The following is a 21317-nucleotide window of genomic DNA, read 5'->3' as shown; positions in this document are numbered from 1 at the left end:
TCCACAATCACCACCCTACACTCACGCATCTTACCATAACAAAGATCAGCTGATCTTAAACAGCAGCTGATCTGATCAGCTGCTTAAGTGTAAGCACAACACGCTTCCTCTTTTCTACAACTTTAGGCATGATGAAGGCGTCAGGCGATAAACAGTGCACATGTGGGACTGAGTCACTGAGTAAACACAGTGCAGTGGGCCGCGGGTGGCGCGAAGCAGTGCGCTCTGGTGGCAAGGGGAACAAAGTATGCCTCGAACAGGAATTTTAATTGATTTTATGAGTACACATCGATTTTTTATTGATTTTAAGGCTCAGGGAAAAATGTGCCAGATACTTGAAGCTGCCAAATACTTGAATGCCGGATGAGAAGGATTTTACTGTATATGTTATGTTAACTGTACATACTTACCCAAGTGGGATCACTATGTCCTAGATAAGCTGCACGTGCTATGCCCACTTCAGGTAGCGGATATTCAGTTTAATAATGATTGTAAGTTCTATTTCATACTTATTTCACTACCTTATGCTACAAAAAAGGGTACAACACATCCCTAATCACCCAACTTCTACCTGTGCTTGTAACAACATATATATATATATATATATATATATATATATATATATATATATATATATATATATATATATATATATATATATATATATATATATATATATATATATATATATATATATATATATATATATATATATATATATATATGTATGTATGTATGTATGTATGTATATATATATATATATATATATATATATATATATATATATATATATATATATATATATATATATATATATATATATATATATATATATATATATATACACTGTCTTAGAAAATCAATAATATAATCAAAAGTCAAAATAACATTCTAAACTTCTAAACACATTACATTGGACACAACATATATCATAATTTTCGTAGAGCACTGGTTTACCTATGAGTCTTCCAAAATATTAATTGAAAACAGAGGATCAGACACCTGATCCTCTTTCTCTGGTGATCATCAAAAGACTGTCATTTGCCAGCAAGCATGAGTGCATTTCCCACATACGAGTATCATGTGAGCAATGGTTTTGGATATGGTACAAGAATGTGCCACTGGACTAACATGCTGCTATGAGGGAATTTCATCCCTTACAAAGTATACATTTGAAGTGGTTCATGATTACACAAAGTGTCCTTTTAGGGTTAAAAGTCACTAGATGGTGGACAAAAGCTGTGGCTGGGATAGAGAATGCCAATTATGCAATCATGCTGGCTATGTTACATTTATACTCAAAGCAAGGTTGTTGCATGCAGACCTTATAAAGATGTGAAGAATACTGCATGAACTTCCTGCATCAAAGACAACTGATCTACTGGAGTTAAATAATGATAGTATTACTCATTGTCACTAAAATGATAATTATTCCAGAAGTTGTGGAATTCCTTGTCAGATGTAGTTGATTTACCTTTGCCAACATTCAAGTTCATAACACAGAACATCTTGGTTCCACTCTTTATAATTATTAATGACTGCTGTTTGTTTAAATTCCATTTTGGCCATAAAATTCCACCATATGATAATACCACATATACATTAAATTAATTAAAAGTGGCTGGTGTGCCTGCAGATGCCAACTCATCTTTGTGACCTTGTCCTAACTCCAAATACTTTACTTTATTTAGAGAAAGCCAAGTTGACAGGTGAATGTAGGTGTCCTCTGCCCTGCCACATAAATTTACTCCTGGAAAATTATAACCAAGTTGGAAATTTGTTGTGCTAATGGTGGAGTTGAGTGGCTCTTATCCCCATTTACATAAACTGATAATCCTCATCCTTTCCATATCTTTTTCCTATCCACTGTTCACTTTTCACATTCCCTAATATACAACATTCAACAAAATGATTCAGTTGTTTGTTAATATACAAGTATTCTTCTACAAAAATAAACATTTATGGATAATTAGGTCTGACTAAGGATTGTCTTTTTACAGAGACAGCTGAAGAGTAATAATTAATTCCTCATTGATGCTGGTTGAGGCATGGGTTGCTGACAGGTAGTTGAATAAAACACATTGTGAGAAGCCAAGTGATAAGAAACCAAGCTCAGACATACACACAACCATCTGGCTGGTAGAGTAGACAATGTCATGCAGCCTGGTCTGACACTGACGCAGACTGTACAAGTCACTAAAATTATTAGCATAAAGCAAGAGGCAGGAACAAGCATATTGATTGAGGCTGTGAAGCTGTCAGACATGAATATTTGTTTCCCACAACTGAGAAACCTGCTGGCCAGGCACAAGCTGCTGTCTGTATTGATACATATCACTGGCTGTTGGATATTTCAGTGGTTAACAGGCATGCAGCTCCAATATCTGATGGCACAAGGGAGCCATAAGATATTCAAAATTAAGTGATCAGAACAAAATGTGTCACATAGCTAAAGTTACTAGGTATGTTGCCATGAATGTAACTTCATTAGTAAAGGAGCAATACAGACAGGTGTCTGCTTCTGTAAGTAAATGCAAAAAGAAAATAAATTAACAGTAAAATGAAAATTCTCATACTTTTGTCACTAGGCACATTTTTACAGTGTACAGCTCAGTAGTTGTGTCTATATACCAACCTGGCATCTCTTTTATAGTGGGGCAGCTCCTCTTCCTCAACATCTTTTCTCATTGTAAAGACAAATATACAGAAGGGTCTCATGTTGCCTTTTTCTCTGTTCCTTTTCATCACTCTATAACAGGTTAGGCAAACATACAGCATGCACTGTCTCTGAACTGTCTATATGGCTAACTCCTACACTGATCACACCACAGCTATGACAGACCTTACTATAATAGGTGAAGTTACCACATAATTATTGATACAAAATATGAACCATAATGCAAGGGAATTTTCACTCTATAAGTAACTGGTATAAACTTTTGGAAAGACTGCAACATTAGCTTATTGGTTAGAAAAAGAAACTTTTACCAGGACCAGAGAGATATATCTGAAACATGGTACTTCTGAAAGCATTGTAGTCTTTTCCATATATGAGATGACATCCATAAAGAGAGTAACAAAATGGATAGTACATATGAAGAAATAGAAATGACTTCTGTCTTGATGTAAAACATCTGATGGAAGTTTTTAGTGTTCTTCCCTCTTCTTCGTCTTTGAAATTTACCCTAGGCTTGTAAACTGGACAAGATCTACAATATTACATTACTGATAAGGTGTTTCTCAGTATGTAAGAGCAAGACATTGAAACTTTTAAATCCTCATCCTTCATGCAGTGCATTAATCCCCTTAAAATGAAAGAGGTAATCTTGTCATGTGCATGTTATGTACAGCAACAATGGTTATCATGTGCTAAGTAATTTCTCATTTCCTCTCCCTTTTGGCAGGCCAGCTGATTGGTGCATGCATAGAGTTTTTGCCTTGCCTCCCCACCCCCTTTTTTCATATTTATGTAAATTGTATATTATCTGTTTCTGTAATTTTTCTAAGGGCTTAATACCTTTGTATCATTAGTTTTCATATTTTCATGAACTATAATGAGAGAGAGAGAGAGAGAGAGAGAGAGAGAGAGAGAGAGAGAGAGAGAGAGAGAGAGAGAGAGAGAGAGAGAGAGAGAGAGAGAGAGAGAGAGAGAGAGAGAGAGAGGGGGGGGAAGAGATCCAGATCGGCTTAGCATATGGTGATTGCAGTAAGATAAACTGATAAACTTTTCTACTCAAGATCCAAGATTTTTTTTCTCCAAAAATTAAGGTTTGAGATTGTCTTATTGAATAACAACCCAAATCTACCTCTAATATGATGTTACCTCTGTATCATGTAAACCTTTGCCTATTACAAATAATTCAGCACTGTTAAATATTCCATTTCTAATATATGTAAATAAATAGTAAAAAAATTCATATATACTTGATTTACTTAAGGCAAGAGAAAAAAAATCAGTGAATATTAAACAATTCTGATGTTTTGTTCACAAACTATATTGCCTGGTGATAATGATACATCACCTAGTCAGCATTGAGCTGCTAACTGCACCATTGCATTGTCTTACCTTTAAGAATTAATTATCTTTTTTATAAACTTTCATTTTATTTTTATTCATTGGCAACCTCCTCTTTTGGTAAGGGATGATGGGCTGCCACACTCTAAAGACTGATTTAGAAAAATGTTTTCACCTTATTGTTTCCTGGTGCACCATAAAATGAGACTGGAAGACACAGAGGATGAGGATCAGGAGCCCCCTTCTCTGTATTTCTATTTTTCTAATACACGGTGTTGTCTTGTCAACTTCACGTTGAGTAATCTCTGCACGGTAAATAAACAAAAAAACAAAGAACTTCTTGAATACTGCCACCATGCCTGCCCAGGCAAGGAGAGGGGAGAAGCAGGGCTAGGAGCAAATCAACTAATTGCTAGTCAGTCACTTGCAGTTTTCTGCTGAGACAGTGACATTGAATAGATTTAGATTGTATTACATAATTCAGAGAAAAAATTGCCAGCAATGCAATACATTTACACTAATGTGGAGTATGTGGACATTGTGTTTCTCTGTTATGGTTACCTGCCCTGCCCAGCTGCTGTATCTATCACCTGGCCAGACTTGAAGTTCATACCATGGCTTAACAGAGTCTCAAAATGTATACGTGCATAGGACATTTAATACGAGTACCTAGAATAATCTGTACTTTTACCTCTAGCAATATCTCCAGAAATTTGTGTTACACACTATATACAGTTAAGATATGTTCCCATGGTCCAAAAGAGTGGCTCTAGTGGCAGCCAGCACAGTACACTGTGAATGAATCTCTAACTTCCATTTCAAATACATCTTACAATCAAAAACAATGAACTACAGTATTTGATTTCATCATATGTATACCCAAATGTTATTCTTGCAGATATTTGTTGATTTTATAAAGCTTAACTTCTACAACTCATTGTCCAACAAAAAAAAATTAATCCCTCCATAATGTGCAATAAATAGTATAGTTCTCACATCATTAGTGATCCTACTGTATTTGATGTCCATGATAAAAGCTGATTATGTAATCTATCTATTGTATATCAGTCTGGCTTTCTTGCAAAAGGGTTAACTGAGATACTGCTTCCCTCACTGTGCACACCTGGTGGCACAGTGGTTAGCACGCCTGATTCACAATCAGGATGTCCTGAGTTTGATTCCAGAGGCAGGTCAGAAGTCTTTGGGCAGACTTCTGTGCAGTGTAGCCTTTGTTCACCTAGCAATGATTAAGTTCCTGGTGTAAATCAGGAGCTGTCACTCACTGCTTTGGGAGGAGAAACAAGCTTCCATAAAAATACACAGGATGATGTGATCATCCCAGGCCTGGTCTTCCAGGTTGGTTGGCACCAAGTGGCAGCCATAGTATCTTTATGCAAGATACTTCCATAGGGTTAATGTATACTTAAGATATGTAATATGTAAGTTGATATGTAACATGGATTTTCAGCTGATAAGGCTGCCAACAAATAAACAGAATATTATTATTACTATCATTACAAACACACACACACACACACACACACACACCAGCTGCACCTCACCCAGGTCGTGGACTTCCCCACCCACCAGCAAGCCATCCTCGACCTTATACTCGCCCCCCAAGCCACTGCCTCCCATGGGACGGAGCACCCACCTCTCCATATTGTGGACACCTACACCCACCACCTCAATCCCCCGGTCAGCTGTCACCAGGACCCACCGCCCCATGCCTGACTCAGCCATGAGGGAGTTTGGGCAGTGGGTGACACAACACCCGTGGACCGAGGTGCTGGATGTGGAGGACGTCCACTCAAAATGGCACAATTACTCGTATGTCGCCACCACCACAGAAGCCTTCCACAATGCACAATGCACCCGTCTGATGCCCGCTGGATGACGCCCTGCATTAAAAGACTCATGCCTCAGCGGACCTGGGCGTTCCACTCCTGCCTGGTCCTATACAGGAAACTAAGAAACAGAGTGATCAGGGAGATTAAGGTTGCCAAGGCAAGCTATTACCCGGACAAGATACACCACCTCAAGCTGGCCAACAACAGACAGTGGTATGCTAAGATCAAAGCTTTGTGTGGCCTACAACAGTACACTTCATCCCTCCCTTGCACCTCACACCTTCCTGCTAATCTCGCGGCTCAGATGAACGATCACTTTGCCGCTATCTGTCAGACCTTTCCTCCCCTCCACACCCCTCTGCTTCCTGCCTATCTTCCTGCTCCCTCCCCTCCCCCCATTGTCCAGGCAATGGATGTTTTTAAGAGAATACTCATTCAAGCCAAGATCCACCACACCCACTGACCTTCCTATAAAAATTTACAAGGAGTTTGCTGTAGAGCTAGCAACACTGCTATGCTCTATAATAAATGCCTCTCTCTCCCAACACTCTTGGCCCGTGGACTGGAAGACATCTTATGTCACCCCCATCCCCAAAACTTCCAGTCCACAGTCACTCAATGACCTCAGGCCAGTCTCTATCACCCCCATCCCTAGCCTTATTTGTGAAGATTTTGTGTATGACTGGGCCTACACCAAAATTTCTAATACTGTGGATGTGAGACAGTTTGGAAATATTAAAGCCACCTCCACCTCCCATTACCTGACCAGCTTCCTTGAATTCATCCACAGCCACCTGGACAAGCGAAACACCTCTCTAGCTGTTGCTTTTGTGGACTTTAAGGCAAGGCAATAAGTCTGGGTCTCCCTCCTAACCTGGTAGCGTGGCTAGCCTACTTCCTCACAGGGAGGCGTCAGGCTGTTTGCTATTAGGGCTCTGTCTCTAATTTCCAACAACTGACATGTGGGGTCCCCCAGGGGACCAAGATGGGTCCACTCTGCTTCCTCCTCCTCATCAACGATGCCCTTACTGACACCCCCCATTGCTGGAAGTATGTGGACGACTGCACCGTGGGCGTCCCAGTTTCCAACAAGAACCTGGACTACTCGCCACTGCAAGCAATTCTGGAGCGACTGCAGACGTGGACGGAGGAGAGCAGGATGACCATCAACCACAGCAAAACTGTGGTGATGCATTTCTGTACCTCCTCTGTACCAGTGCCCTCTCCCCAGCTCACAGTGGGCCCTCACCCCCTCCAGGTGGTCCGATGTGCCAAGCTTCTCGGAGTCACAGTGGACAACCAGTTGACCTGGAAGCAGCATGTTGCCAGCACTATAAGATCCACTACCTACAGGCTGTACATGCTGTGCAGACTCAGGTCGCTGGGGATGCCAACAGACGAATTAAGGGGGGTGTACCTCACCTTCATCCTCCCCAAACTCATGTATGCCTCCCCAGCGTGGTCCTCCTCCCTCACACACACTTAACAGCTACAGCTGGAGAGTGTGTAGAAAAGGGCATGCAGGGTCATCCTTGGCCCTGCCTACACCACCTATGATGAAGCCCTGACCACCCTGAGTCTGTCCAGACTATCCACCAGGCACTGAGAAGCTCTGGAAAAGTTTGCAAGGGGACTGCTACATCATCCACATCTCAGACACATGCTGCTGCCTGACGCGCCTCGCCTGGTCCGTGCCACCAAGATAACACCCCTAAAGGCGCAATTCCCACCATGGTGTGAGCCATCAATCAATAGTATTTCCCTTCTAGATTAGACTTAGCTTTAGGATAAATGTAAAGTATTTCCCCACCCCCTCTGTACATTTTCAGTTTGTTAACTGCCTAAAGAATAAACTGTTTATTATTATTATTATTACTTTATTATTACACACACACACACACACACACACACACACACACACACACACACACACACATCCTCATGCATTTCATGAGACTAAAAAAAATCTAATAATAAAGATATTTTATTGATCTTAATGAAAATCACGCACAAAAGTACTTCCAACTTGTCAGGGGAAATTTTGAATGAAATCTGTTAACAAAAAAAATGACATATTACATAACACATGCAGTTACAAAACTGGCATGAAAAGCATAAAGCAACAGTGCTTCCCCATGACAACTACGAGTAACTAGTCCTGTCGACACTTGAGTGTTCGTGTAGTCACCTTATCTTGCTCTCTGAAAATTAATAAAAAGGAATTAGCATAACAATAATGAAGTTTCACCAATACAATTTTTTAGCTATTAAAAAGAAGCCTGTGCCTCAATAATGGGAAATATAACTGTTAAGTCTCTCTCTCTCTCTCTCCAGATCTTGCTATGAAGCTATATACTGTGGCTCAACTTTCACAAACACACACATACACTCACACATATAAGAATAAAGGAATGGCAATCTCCTGACTGTGGTTGGATAAAATTTCTCTCCTTATAAGTGTAAAGCATAATCATAACAATTGTATGAATAGTTACAACTTGTCTCAGGAAGTGCAGAGAGAGAGAGAGAGAGAGAGAGAGAGAGAGAGAGAGAGAGAGAGAGAGAGAGAGAGAGAGAGAGAGAGAGAGAGAGAGAGAGAGAGAGAGAGAGAGAGAGAGAGAGAGAGAGAGAGAGAGAGAGAGAGAGAGAGAGAGAGAGAGAGAGAGAAAAAGGGTCTACTTTTGCTTGGAAAGGCCTATTTCTAATTATACTGAGAGTTTGTAAATTACTGATTTAGTTTCAGATAACTTGAAAGCTTGTAAAGGAGGATGACTGGCATTCAATTTTCCATTCTATCTATATCTGAGGCCTATGCTTGAAAAAATCAATCCCAATCCTTAAGGAATGGCCATGACAGGCTTTCTAAGAGCAGCAGCCAACAGCCTCACAAAACAGCAGAGAAACATAATTAAGGTACTGTGACTACAGCACAATCAAATAATGGGGATTTATAATGTGGCCAGATTAGCAATAACTTATTTCACAGCTACCTAGGATAAGACACCTTGATGTCTCAGAACCAAAGCCAACAGTTTTGACACCAGCTATCACTTGACACTTGACAACCTATCACTTGAGCTGAGCTATCCACACCCATGCCCAATGTGTGAAGGGTAGTCAAATCATCACTAGATTGTCAGGCACTGTCCTTAGTGGACTCTTTACTTTGCTCAACTCTATTCACTTTCAATTTTTTGCACTAACACACCCTTACAAACAAAGACTTGATATCAGTTTTTTTCTAATATTTGTAAGTAGTATCCAACTTTCCACAAACAGTAACTGACTCATCTCAACTCTCTTATCACTATGTGCTATACTTCCTCCCTAACTTACAATCCTGGCAACTCTTTAAGTAAAAAAAATTACAAGCATCCACAACTTACATAATATGAACAACTGCTCCCCATCCAGACAAGGCATCACGGTCAAATGCATTGACAAGTGACTGACTGATGCATTCAAACAGATCTTCCGGTTCCATGTCCTCTCGCCAAGTTGTCTCACACATACCTTTTAAAGAAAAGGGAATTGAAAGTTGAAATTAAAAGCAGAATATTACTATCAGAACAAGGGTTGATATCATTTATGAACCTCTGTCAATAATTGCAATGAAAAATTACAGTAAATAACAAAATGGGAGAATGAAAGATAAGTTTTGGAGATAGAGGATAATTAAAGGTAAGGGAAGGTAGTAATGATAATAATGATAAAGAATATGAATCTTGAAGTGAGTGATGAAAACAAAACCATGAGCAAATGAGGAGTAAGTGGGAGGAATGAGAACGATGAGTTTTTGTGGTTGAATATGCACCTCAGTAAATGTCTATCTCCTTTAAACTTAAGATGTTGAGGAGAGAGAGAGAGAGAGAGAGAGAGAGAGAGAGAGAGAGAGAGAGAGAGAGAGAGAGAGAGAGAGAGAGAGAGAGAGAGAGAGAGAGAGAGAGAGAGAGAGAGAGAGAGAGAGAGAGAGAGAGAGAGAGAGAGAGAGAGAGAGAGAGAGAGAGAGAGAGAGAGAGAGAGAGGGAGGGAGGGAGGGACAGAATGATCTTACAACACAAAAGGTTTTAGTTTAATCATTATCAATTTAATAAAGTATTTAAGGAATATGTGTAGAGTAACAAGGAGGGGCAGAATAAGAAATGAGGAGGCAAGAATTGGTATTTTGAGAGCTGGCTGGACAGGCAGTTCGGTGTGTTTTGGTTATGTAGAAAGAATGGCAGACAGAAAATTAGGCTAGAGAATAATGAGGTCAGATGTACATGGTGTAAGGTTAAGATGAAGGCCACACCTAGAGTGAACTGTGTGAAGAGAGCACTGAAAGAGAGAGGAATGACTGTGCAGCAAGAGTGATTCTGCATGATAGAAGTGAATGGAGAGTTGCATGCATGAGAATGATGTGGTCTCAGTGACCCATGGGAGGGGGTGTGGGCACATCTGAATAGGCCATTATTGTATGGACCCAGTTAGTGTGTAGGACACCCCATGTCCTGTGATCTCAGGATTGGAGAAGGTGCAAGGTTGGATATGGTAAAATTATAGAAATAGTCTCATTATGAAGGGGCAGGGATAAACCAGTGTATGTTGTTGGCCCTTCCTGTGGATGTGTGTGGCCAGCTGTGCTATGGCTAAGCTCCTGGGGTGTAGTACAGTGGTCTACAAGATCAATGACAGGGCCAAAAGTGACTGACAGGGCCAAAAGTGTGAATGATGCTTTGTCTGGGCCACCTTGTGCAGGATTGTGCCTGGTTTAGAGATAAATAGATAGACATGCTTTGTGTTACCCACAGGAGCGAGAAACAGTTTTCCGAGAGAGAGAGAGAGAGAGAGAGAGAGAGAGAGAGAGAGAGAGAGAGAGAGAGAGAGAGAGAGAGAGAGAGAGAGAGAGAGAGAGAGAGAGAGAGAGAGAGAGAGAGAGAGAGAGAGAGAGAGAGAGAGAGAGTGAGAAAGCAGTATGCATATGGGCCACTGGATGTATATGTACATGTCATAAAGACATGTGAGTTCACAGGAGATGAGCTGCCAGTCTCCTATCTATATATGGTGACTCGTCCTCCAATAAATAAATAACCTTCCACCTTCCCACCTCAAAGAAGATATACTGATTCATTCAAATGTTCTTAGGTAAAAACACCCATTTACCAGCCCCATGGTAGGAAGAACAGCCCCAAACTACAAGCAGGTCAGTGTTTCACCATTAGCCTTGCATAAAGGGGCTGCAGGGATCACTGGCATGGGACAGTAAACCCTTCCTCTCTGGTTGTCAGTCATCTCAAAGCTTGCCTCATCAGACCACAATAACTTGTACTACTTATCAAGGCCCAAGTCTTTGTAATGAGCAGCAAAAGCCTGTCTTTTAACACAATGGGCATGTTGTTACCTATGGTTTAGGCACAAGCCTGCAACTCTTGTTATCCAGGTCTTTCCCCACTGTTCACTCAGCCACTCATGAAAGCAAACACAGGTTCTTCTTGTTAATTTTCTGGATTGTAATGCCATGTTGGGTCTCTACCAGCATGCAGATGACATTTTGGGCAACTGGAATACTGTGTTATTGTGGCAGGTTATAAATGCTGCTTTGTCTTATATGTGGTGGACCTCTGGTAGCACTAAGTACCCTAAACTGTGCATAGGGGTGAAAACACTTTAGGCTACTTACAGAGTTGTCTGCATGTTAGTGTGGTGAAAGAGAGTAGGCTGAAGTGTTTTTATGTGAGTAGATCCTGTGTTGCTATCTACATCATTCAAAGTCATTTGGCTGACTTTTCATGTAGGTCCTCCTGGCTTATGTACAATATGCATCCCAGTGGCTAGATATTTTTTTGGTCAAATACTGCATTGTTCTCAGTGTTAGCAACTATTTCTTTGTTAGACTTATTCTCTCTCATCTGTGCACATATGGCTTCAATCTGGGCTTCTTTGAATAACTTTATCGGCCTCATAGTATGTGAATAAGACATAAAGGTGAGGGGTATAATAGTCAAACACAATTCTAAATGGAGTGATCCATGACATACATTCATCCCTTGTGAAAGCTGACAACCACTGGTAATGTCAGCTGTAAAAGACAGAGAGACCTCTCATTTGAGTTACCAGATGTAACTATTTCCCAAATACTTGCAGATTCAAAGGAGGTGAAGTGAATTTGGTAGTGGTGGATTGTGTGTGGATCTCTGTGCCATTCACCTCCACCAGAACTGTACAGCACCAGCTTTTACTCACAGTAAGTGAAAATCAGAATTGTAAAAAATACATTTGATTCAGATTTTGCTTATGTTGGAACAAATCATCTGATTTATAGGTAGTGGTAGTCAAACTTTTTGATACTTGAACAGCCATTTGGAACTTATTATGCTTGAGTATTGAGTCTCCACTATATAAGGGAAAGACAGCAGTAACTGAGGCATAAGTTAAGAGAGTGCTAAAATTGTTATGACTAAAACAAACAATATTAAACATACCATAAAGTGATTCTGAACAGGTTCCTGACACCACAAAGTCTGCAGGTTCACAGGCACATCCAATGAGGTCAAGGGCGCAGATGTATGGCTCCTTCGTATTTGGGTCAAGCCCGGCAATAACCGGCTCCACAAAGTATGGACCAAACCTCCTCTCATACAAGAGGTTCTGCATCATGGCCATCAAAGTGTGGGGCTTCAGTCGTCTCCCCTCACTGAAACAAAATGTGCATATTAATAAATACTGTTTGAAATAAATCATAACCTGAAAAGAGTAAACAACATTTGGTATATCACTTTATAGAGAAAACAATAATAAAGTCTAAATGCATGATGCATTAGATTTTTGATGATTGCTCTTTATTCTTCATTTATTCATTATCCAATTTCACGTGAGTGTATCATAACTTTGATTCTAAGACTGGTTAGATTAGTTTATGACATTTCTAGTAGGTGATATTTCTATTCTCTTTCTCCTGTCTTGGCATAACAAGGGATATTAAAGTTTGGGATGAGCCTTTGTATATCTTGGTCTTTTTTCCTTATAAATATTGACTTATGCCCTTTGGTTTGTTTTGTTTTTGTGGACTCACTAATAGAGAATTTACAATAAAATTGTCATTTTTTGTTACTGTCACTCACACAAAGACCATTCCAAACAAGAGCATTTTTAATGCATGCTATCTGTACTCATGCTGCCTAGTTCCCTCAGAGAACTTTCAAAGGATTGTCAAGACACCTCTCTCTATATATACTTTTCAATGAAATGTACATTTTTTCTCATACTACAGAATGAACTCTCTCAACATACCGCATTTCGTACATCTTGATACGAAATTGGAGCCTCTGTAAAACAGTTTGTGTGTCAGTGGCCAGACCAGGTAAACCAATGTAGAGATGAGGCCCAAGCTCAAACACTCTCTGAAAGACAAGAACCAAGAACAAAACTTGTAATTCAGATATCTCCATCTTAATTTCTACTTTTGGATCATGCTTGCAGATCTACCACAGTAAATATCAGGGGAAGGAATTGAGATGTTCAACAGGTAACATTTGTATGTGAGGAAACAACTATTCTTTGCTGATTCACCAAACAAAAAGACAGAAGAGCACAGCAAACCTTAAAGTCAGTTGAGATGGTCTGAGCCTGGACGCCAAAACGCAGATCACAGGCAATCGCAACACAGTTCTTGCCCTTCATGGCCACAACACAACCACCATTGTAGTTTAAAATACTCTGTAACATTAATCTTCATTAGTGTTTCTGAAATCAATACACACTAACATGAAGATATCAAAACTAGCTTTGCTATTATAGGTTTTGTTCAGAAATGTTTTATTTCAACCACATATATACAATTGCCTGAAGAAATTATGTCATACTGTACAGGTGCTTGATAAAAAAAAAAAAAAAAAAAAAAAAAAAAAAAAAAAACTAACATGAGACAACTTTCTACCCGAGTTCTAACCAACTCTGTAAAAATCTTCATATAAAGCAGTTTATTAGTCACATTAATTCAATTTATAGACATGAAATTCCTTAGAGTTGGTGACACTGGACTTTGGGCAACTGTACCTTGATAACAAATGCCTTAAATATAATTTGTATTTTTCAATACAAGATTTCATAAAAAAATAGTGGAACAGACAAGAACCAACAAATACATCAACGAATGTATAAAGTAAGAGAAATATATCACAATGAATAAACTTTATAAATATGAATATTTATTAGTCAATTTATAAACCAGCCTGATGAGTCTACCTTACTCAGGAAATGAGGATAAAGTGTCTCTGCAGCACTCTGGGAAATTAATCATCCCTCATCCTCTGAGTTGCATCTTATAGGAAACATCTTAACGTAGGATAACCAATCAAGTGAATAAATCAGGTGAGAGAAACGGGCAGACAAACAGAACAGATGTTGAAAACTAGCAAAGACTCGGAACAGATTAACCAAAAGCATTAATTTTTAAGTCTAAGTATCACACCATTGGCTGCTTCCAGTATATTGTTATAGTTACAGTTTGTAGATATGGTATATTTTTTTTTGATGATGGTGAGATTATTATTTTGTATATGTTGTTTTCCCTCTGTGCCTCACCTGGTGTTGCCTTTTTAGGGTACAGGAGGATGGCAAACCAGGTGAGCAGCAATGGCAGTGAGAGAGAGAGAGAGAGAGAGAGAGAGAGAGAGAGAGAGAGAGAGAGAGAGAGAGAGAGAGAGAGAGAGAGAGAGAGAGAGAGAGAGAGAGAGAGAGAGAGAGAGAGAGAGAGAGAGAGAGAGAGAGTTAACATGGTCAGACCACCATTCTTCACTAAATGCTATGCAGATTGTCAGTCTATCAAATTGGTCCATAGCATGTCAATGAATAGCATGCTTGAATGAAAGTTGACTGAGGTTTGTGAAGCCTGTAATGAATAGAAAAGGTTATGTTTCCAGAGTGGTCAATGCCACTAGCCAGTCATTGCAGAGTTCACTGGGCTCACAGTTTTTCAACATGAGCAAGACATTTCACAGCACAGGACACTTTGCCACACTACTGGCAATAAGTGTAATTAATGAATGAAATGCAGCAAACAGTCCCATCTTTGTCTCACCATCATCAAACACAATGTTTAACAAACATGTTTGATAGTAAATGGGCCCCTTTAATATTTCTTCATATTTGTGCCATGTTTCAAGACACTTATCTTGTAATTTTTGACTACTGCTTTTAACTCTGCTCAGGAACCAGCACCTCAGTGGACCTGTATGAACTTACATGGACAATTTCCTAGAAGAGGCCCTAGTGGGCCTGTGACTCCAGTACAGCAGCCTCAACATTATTAGCTTGTTGGTTGTGTGGTGGTTATTTGTGCTCGGCAGTGAAATTTCAGTTCTTGATTTTTCCTGTATTTATCAAATCTAGCCTCAAAACTCCACCAAGTCAGCACACACTACCCACTCCAGCAAATCATTCCAGCTGTTCACCACTTGATGAGGGAATGAATATTTCCTCTGGTTAAGACATGCCTGAGACTTATAAATCTTCCTTGAACTCCCGCAAGTATTAGTATGATCTCTCATTTCAAAAAGTCCTTTGATGCATTCCTTGTCATATTTCTCACTTTTGATCTTGTACATTTCTATTTGGTTTCTCGAGCTCTCCTGTATGCCAGTGTTGGTAGTTTTGCCTCCTCAGTCTCTCCTCATAGGTCATGTCTCCTAGGCGAGGTACCAGCTTGGTTTCCCTGTGCTAGACATTCTCCACTGCCTCAATATCCTTCACCAGGTGGAGGCACCATACCTGGTTGGCATACTCAAGATGTGGTCTCACTAATACTGTAAACAATAACTTTTACAATAACTTTTATGTTTCAGGTTCCATATGTTTAAATGTTCTTATGAGTCCTACAATCTTGTTTATTGATCTTTTTGGCCAGATGGTTGGACAACGCCAGCTTGTTATCAATGACCACACCTACGTCCTTCTCTGTTTCCTTTCTTGCAATAATCTTATGCATGCTATATCCAGTATCTTCAACAGCAGTTTTTCCAATCCTCATGTGTTTGCTCTTATTAGGATGAAAACTGAGCAGCTATTTCTCCATCCAATTTTTAAGTTCATCAGATCTTCCTGCAGTTTATCACAATCCATGGAATTCTCAATCTTTCTATAAATCTTTGTATTGTCTACATACAAAAATATTTCACTACCATTATTGACTGCATCAGGCAGGTCATTTATGAACAATACAAAGAACAGTGAACCCAAGAAAGAACCCTGGGGAGCTCCACTACTTAAATTTTTCCATTCAAATGCCTCGCCATTCACTTTAACCCCCTGCCTTCTTTCTGTTAAGAAGCCCTGGATCTACTTCAATGCCTTTCCCTTGATATTATAACTGGATACCTTCTCTATCAAACATTTATGTGGCACTCTGTCAAAAGCCTTCATGAAGTCTAAGTAAACCACACCAGCAGCCAGTTTATTGTCAACTGCCTCGATCCAGGAATAAAGCATCCTGATGAGATGAAGCACTGTTGATCTACCAGATATGAATCCAAACTGTTTAGTACTGACCAGCTTATTGTCAACTGCCTCGATCCAGGAATCAAGTATCCTGATGAGATGAAGCACTGTTGATCTACCAGATATGAATCCAAACTGTTTAGTACTGAAGAAGTTTGTTCTTCATATGCAATATTATTTCCTCCCTCAACTTTACACAGAACACTAGTGAAGCTGGCTGGTCTGTAGTTTTCCTGATTGCTTCTGTCCCCCATCTTGAAGACTGCTGTCACATTGCCAATCCTCCAATCATCCGGTAACAAGCCTTCTTGTAGTGAGTTGTTGAAAAGAATACATAGGTGCTCCAACAATTCTTTCTTTAGCTCCTTGATTGCTCTTGGGTGTAACCTGTCTAGTCCTGGTGATTTGTTTATTTTGAGCTTTTGCAGTACCTTCTTTATCTTTTCTTTGGTTATGCTGATATAATCTAGTCTGGGTACATCTCTTTGTGGGGCTGATGGCGATTCCCCTTCGGGTTCCTCAATGACTTGCAAATTGCTCATGAGTGAATTTGCTTTCTCCTTATTACTGGTAATTTTTTTTTTTCAGTTTTCACAATATCTTGGTACAGTTCACCAATACTAGACTTCATTTTTGTTTTTGTTGTTACATACCTCCAAAAAAACTTTGGGATTCTCCTTAACATGCTTTACCACACTTTTCTCTCCTTGAGTTTGTTAGCATTTCTAGTCTACTTTCTTACTTGATTATTTAGACATCTATACTCCATCTCAACACCTTTGTAGTTATCTTGTGTGTTGCCCTCTCTCTATGCCTTTTTAAGCCTGTGCCACAACTACTGCTTTTACTTTATTTTCAACCACAGTTTTCTATTTATTGTAATGTTTTTGTTGGTCCTTTTCTTGTCTTTGTTTTTTTTTGGTATATATATATGTTATTGTCTGTATTTTATTACAAAATTTAGGGTATTTTTCTTCTGTGTCAGAATCTTTTCCAAAATACTGTAACCAGTCAATATCAGTTTTCTTTTCATTAGTCAATAGTCAGCATTCTCATACAAAGAGACTTGTTTCTCTGGCACATCCTCCACTTCCTGCATACCAACTCACAAAAATGCAGGCGAGATCACTTCTTCCTAGGGGAATGTCAACCTTAACAACCTCTAAAATTTCTTCATCATTAGTGAAGAGAAGGTCAAGAGTATTACCAATACTGTCACCACTGATTTGGGTTACATCATGAATATGTTGGATGAGGAAACAGTCTCTCACTTTCTCAATGAAGAGAGTGATGAAATCTGCCATTCCACAATCTGTTGAATAATTATTCCACATGATACATGGAAGACTGAAATCTGATATTTTATATTGCACATTTATATCACTAACTTCTTGCAACAACTGCAGAAGTTGTTGTTATTATTCATATCACAATTTGGACTTCTATAATAGACACCACCAGTGCAAAACAAATCTCAACACAGAAGTATTCACAAAACTTTGTCTTTAGTTCTACTGTGTGGAACTGCATTCCCTTCTTGATATGTGGTACAAGCGCTCTCCCTTCCTCACTATGAAGATTTTTCTCAATTATGTCAGATTCATCTAAAAAATACTTAACTGTTTTCCTGTTATACCTATATTTTTGGGGGCTTTTTATTGTAATGCAATAACGTGTGGTGTACTCTCCATTTCCTCAATTGTGTGATTTAACTCCAATCTCTTATCAATGTTATGTGTATCTACATTACTAAATAGAATACTTGTATCTTTATTATTTACTTTTTTCATAAGTACATCATGTAGAGACAAAATATAGTTTCTTTCCTGGGGACCGTGATCCCCCTGTGGGTCTTGGTTCCTGGTTTCTAGTTCTACCATCCTGCTTTGCATTATTTGATCAGTTGGCCTTTTTTTTTAATTACAGTTATGATGCCCTTGGCTGGTGCCCCTCCTATATGAAAAAAGGATAAAAGCAAGTTTAGAATACTTATACTATTTTGTATTTTATTCAATGAAAAACAGCAATATATGTGCCATACAGGACTCAAGATATCTCAATGACAATTAAGTTGGACAATAAATGCTCCCACACTTGTGCAGAAGTTTCTTGGTCTCCTGTATAGTGTTTGGTGTCATTCTCATATACTCTTCCCAAGCAATGAATAATCTTGCCTGTATCTTTTTATAATTTTTCTTGGTATTTCTTGATAAGAAATCTGCCCCCCCATTCCCCCAACTCCCCTAACCCCTCAAACAAGCTCAGGGGCCTGTGGGGAATTGGGTTTTTTTGGGGGGAGGGATGAAAAATAAGTGAAATATGGGTGTTCAAAAATCTGGAAATTTACCTAGCCCCAAGACTCCCCCCCACCCAGTACGTTAGCCTAACCTAGCATAACCTAACGTAGCCAGTGAGGCTGTCCCCCCACCCCCTGGACTTAACCTAACCTAATCTAGCATAATCTAACCTAAGGAGAGACCTAAAAAATTATACTGTTATGCCTTACCTGTATGGTGAGGATATTCTCAGGGCAATGGAAGTGGGTACAGTTTCACGGCTTCCTTAATAAACACATGGAACCTCTTCCTTACATCTGTATGTCACATCTTAACCACTGCTGTTGCTAAATATTTCACATAGTGACTTTTTTCCTGCTGAACACTGACACTGTTAGCTTCACCTCCCTCTACTGGGTAGCCATATTAACAAATGACAGTGAGCCTTTATCAGAATGCCTGATGCATCTCTAAAACAAATGAAAAGTGTAACTGAACCTACTGTGGAAAGTTGCAATTGGCAGCCTCAGGAATGGCCTCATAAGTGGCAGTGCATGATTGGAGGGATCAGCTGTATAGATACCATGAAATCCTAATATGCTGCTACCCACAAATCCCAGTTATAAACAAAAGAAAATAATTTCAATGTTTATTCTTGACTGGTGCAGAGCTTACTGGAGTTAGAAAATATCAAATTTCTCCACACTCTCAAGTGCTAGTACAGCCATACTAAATACGTGCCCGCCAATTTTTTTACGTTTACGGCAAGGTCAGTGAACCTTTCTCCATGACATGTTTCATGCTTGTATGTAAAACGGACGTGATATCCAGATTAACTGTTTTCTTTGGTATCTTGGCAGTGTATTCACTAATGAACTGTGCCTCCACAGTAAATGTCTTTGCTTCTTCTGTGAGTAGCTCAACCAGCAGATACTATTAAGTTTTAATATTCTTGCACAACAATTTATTGCACTGTTCCAACTTTCACAATCACTGTTCATCCTCAATGTGTGAAAAAAGACCATGTACGTGGGGAAAGTGGTCATCAGTATTCACTGTGAAGAAACATGCTCCACTAATTGTCACAGGCTAGCTGTAACAGCTGTCTTTCAAATCCACACAAAAAAAAAAAAAAAAGGAGAAAAATGTTCATGTAGTAACATGGGGAGTGTTAGCAATTTTGTAATGTAGGATGCTCGAGACACTTTCCAGTCACCAATTAAAATGTCTGTTAAGTCTCGTTGATTTGCGGCGAACAGACATGACCAATTCTAACCACACCTGCTGCGAACTGCCCCTTGCTGGGAAACGTCTCATCCCCTTTCCACTGATCACAAAGATAATCACTAAAGTTCTTAAGGATGTTTCTCCCGATGATGAGGCAGACTCCCTTGCCATACTATCATTAGAAACATGACATCATTTAAAATACCTGTCAGTTTCATTACGACCTGCTAAAACTAACTGAGGTGTGACGAACTAACTTGAGAATGTTGTATTCCTGACGTGCGGGAATATAACAATACTCTGGCCAGGACCAATGATGCTTGACTTCAGCCCACGTCTCCTTAACCAAACTTCAAACACACCTACGACTCATATCACAAAAAGGCACAGAGACCAGGTAACTTAAACCAACACTCTTTCTCCGCTTGGTCTCTTTAATATCAGTAAGGCAAGCAAAGTTAGCAGACTTACCATTGTGCCGCCGTCCGCCGAAACGCTCCGTCACTGACAAACAACAACTGTCCTTACTTCCACCTAGTGCTGTAGACACCTGTCCTTTTCATTCCCTCCTTCGCAGGTTCTCATCTCTTTCTCATTATCCTCTTTCAAGTGCAAATTTGTAAACAGTGAAAGAATTTTAGAGTTTATAATGCAAACAATTTGCAGAAGTAGTTTTCAATAATGATTAATTAACCCGGAAATATTGATCTTTCCATTCTCCCAATTGACGAATATAAAGTCTCGACTTTATGTTATTAAAAATGTCAGCACTACCGATATTGAGATATATTTACCCTTGTTTATACAAGATTATTATCAGGTAAAAAATATTGATGTATTTCTCTCTAAAGCGAGTAATGTATACCTTCGACTTCACACGTCCATCAAATAACCACACAGCCAGCAGAACACATCATTTCATTGTACTCATTTACATTATGAAAAATGTACTAATCACTCTTGCTCTCTTTTTTTACTTTGACATTGAAAGTGTTCCTTTACTCCATATATTTGACATTCCACATTGCCTCATTAACCCTAGATGAGTACACACACTTGCGCATTTTATATTTTCGCGCGCAGTGTTCCCACAGAAATGGGTATTTGACAACTTTTGTTGGTTATACCCACAATGTAACACATGCGGTCGTAGGGAAGGGTGTGCGGCAGTGCTCCCCATAGATTTCTGACTATGGTAAGTAGTTGTGTACCCAATTGGTTTAGGAGGAGGAGGCAGTAGACACCTGCCGAAACGATAATTACTCCCAGTGAGGTCTAAAGCACTGTTCAGGGGGTGCTGTGAACTTATCATTAAACCCAGCTGTGACCTCACTGAACGTTTCCCTTTGTGTCTCACAACACAAGGGGGCAGTCACAGCCTGCCCTCTAAAAACAACTCTCTTCCTCCACACAAAACTACAAGCACCTAATAACGCACACACCTTCCCTCAAAAATTTTAAAATCATCGTGGCGAC

The 21317-nt window shown here is 39.4% G+C and overlaps 1 protein-coding gene across 2 annotated transcripts; it reads right to left on the bottom strand.

Annotated features, from left to right (window-relative positions):
* Positions 1-7833: 7833 nt before the first annotated feature.
* On the bottom strand, positions 7834-20469 carry LOC135099740 (proteasome subunit beta type-3-like). 2 transcript variants are annotated; one of them, XM_064002234.1, is made up of 6 exons: positions 20313-20469; positions 13444-13560; positions 13135-13244; positions 12327-12538; positions 9252-9378; positions 7834-8066 (listed from the first exon to the last, which is right to left on the bottom strand). In XM_064002234.1, exons 1-6 carry the CDS (start codon positions 20313-20315, stop codon positions 8018-8020), a joined length of 618 nt encoding a protein of 205 aa, XP_063858304.1. In that variant the 5' UTR covers positions 20316-20469; the 3' UTR covers positions 7834-8017. The 2 variants fall into 2 exon arrangements, with proteins under 2 accessions (XP_063858304.1, XP_063858303.1); XM_064002233.1 differs by lacking the exon at positions 20313-20469 and adding an exon at positions 18120-18273.
* Between the last annotated feature and the right edge of the window lie 848 nt (positions 20470-21317).

Source organism: Scylla paramamosain, chromosome 4 (genome assembly GCF_035594125.1).
Source record: "Scylla paramamosain isolate STU-SP2022 chromosome 4, ASM3559412v1, whole genome shotgun sequence".
Classification (NCBI taxonomy): domain Eukaryota; kingdom Metazoa; phylum Arthropoda; class Malacostraca; order Decapoda; family Portunidae; genus Scylla; species Scylla paramamosain.
This window is presented reverse-complemented; position numbering and strand designations above follow the sequence as displayed.

What these genes read in the sequence shown, in the direction of transcription:
- LOC135099740 (XM_064002233.1), bottom strand. Translation starts at nt 18,230, where the DNA reads ATGCAAAGCAGGATGGTAGAACTAGAAACCAGGAACCAAGACCCACAG. An exon ending in CCATCTCAACTGACTTTAAG is followed by an intron (nt 13,245 to 13,443) that starts GTTTGCTGTGCT and finishes CTTGTCTTTCAG; the next exon opens with AGAGTGTTTGAGCTTGGGCC. An exon ending in GGAGCAGTTGTTCATATTAT is followed by an intron (nt 8,067 to 9,251) that starts GTAAGTTGTGGA and finishes ATTAATTTTCAG; the next exon opens with AGAGCAAGATAAGGTGACTA.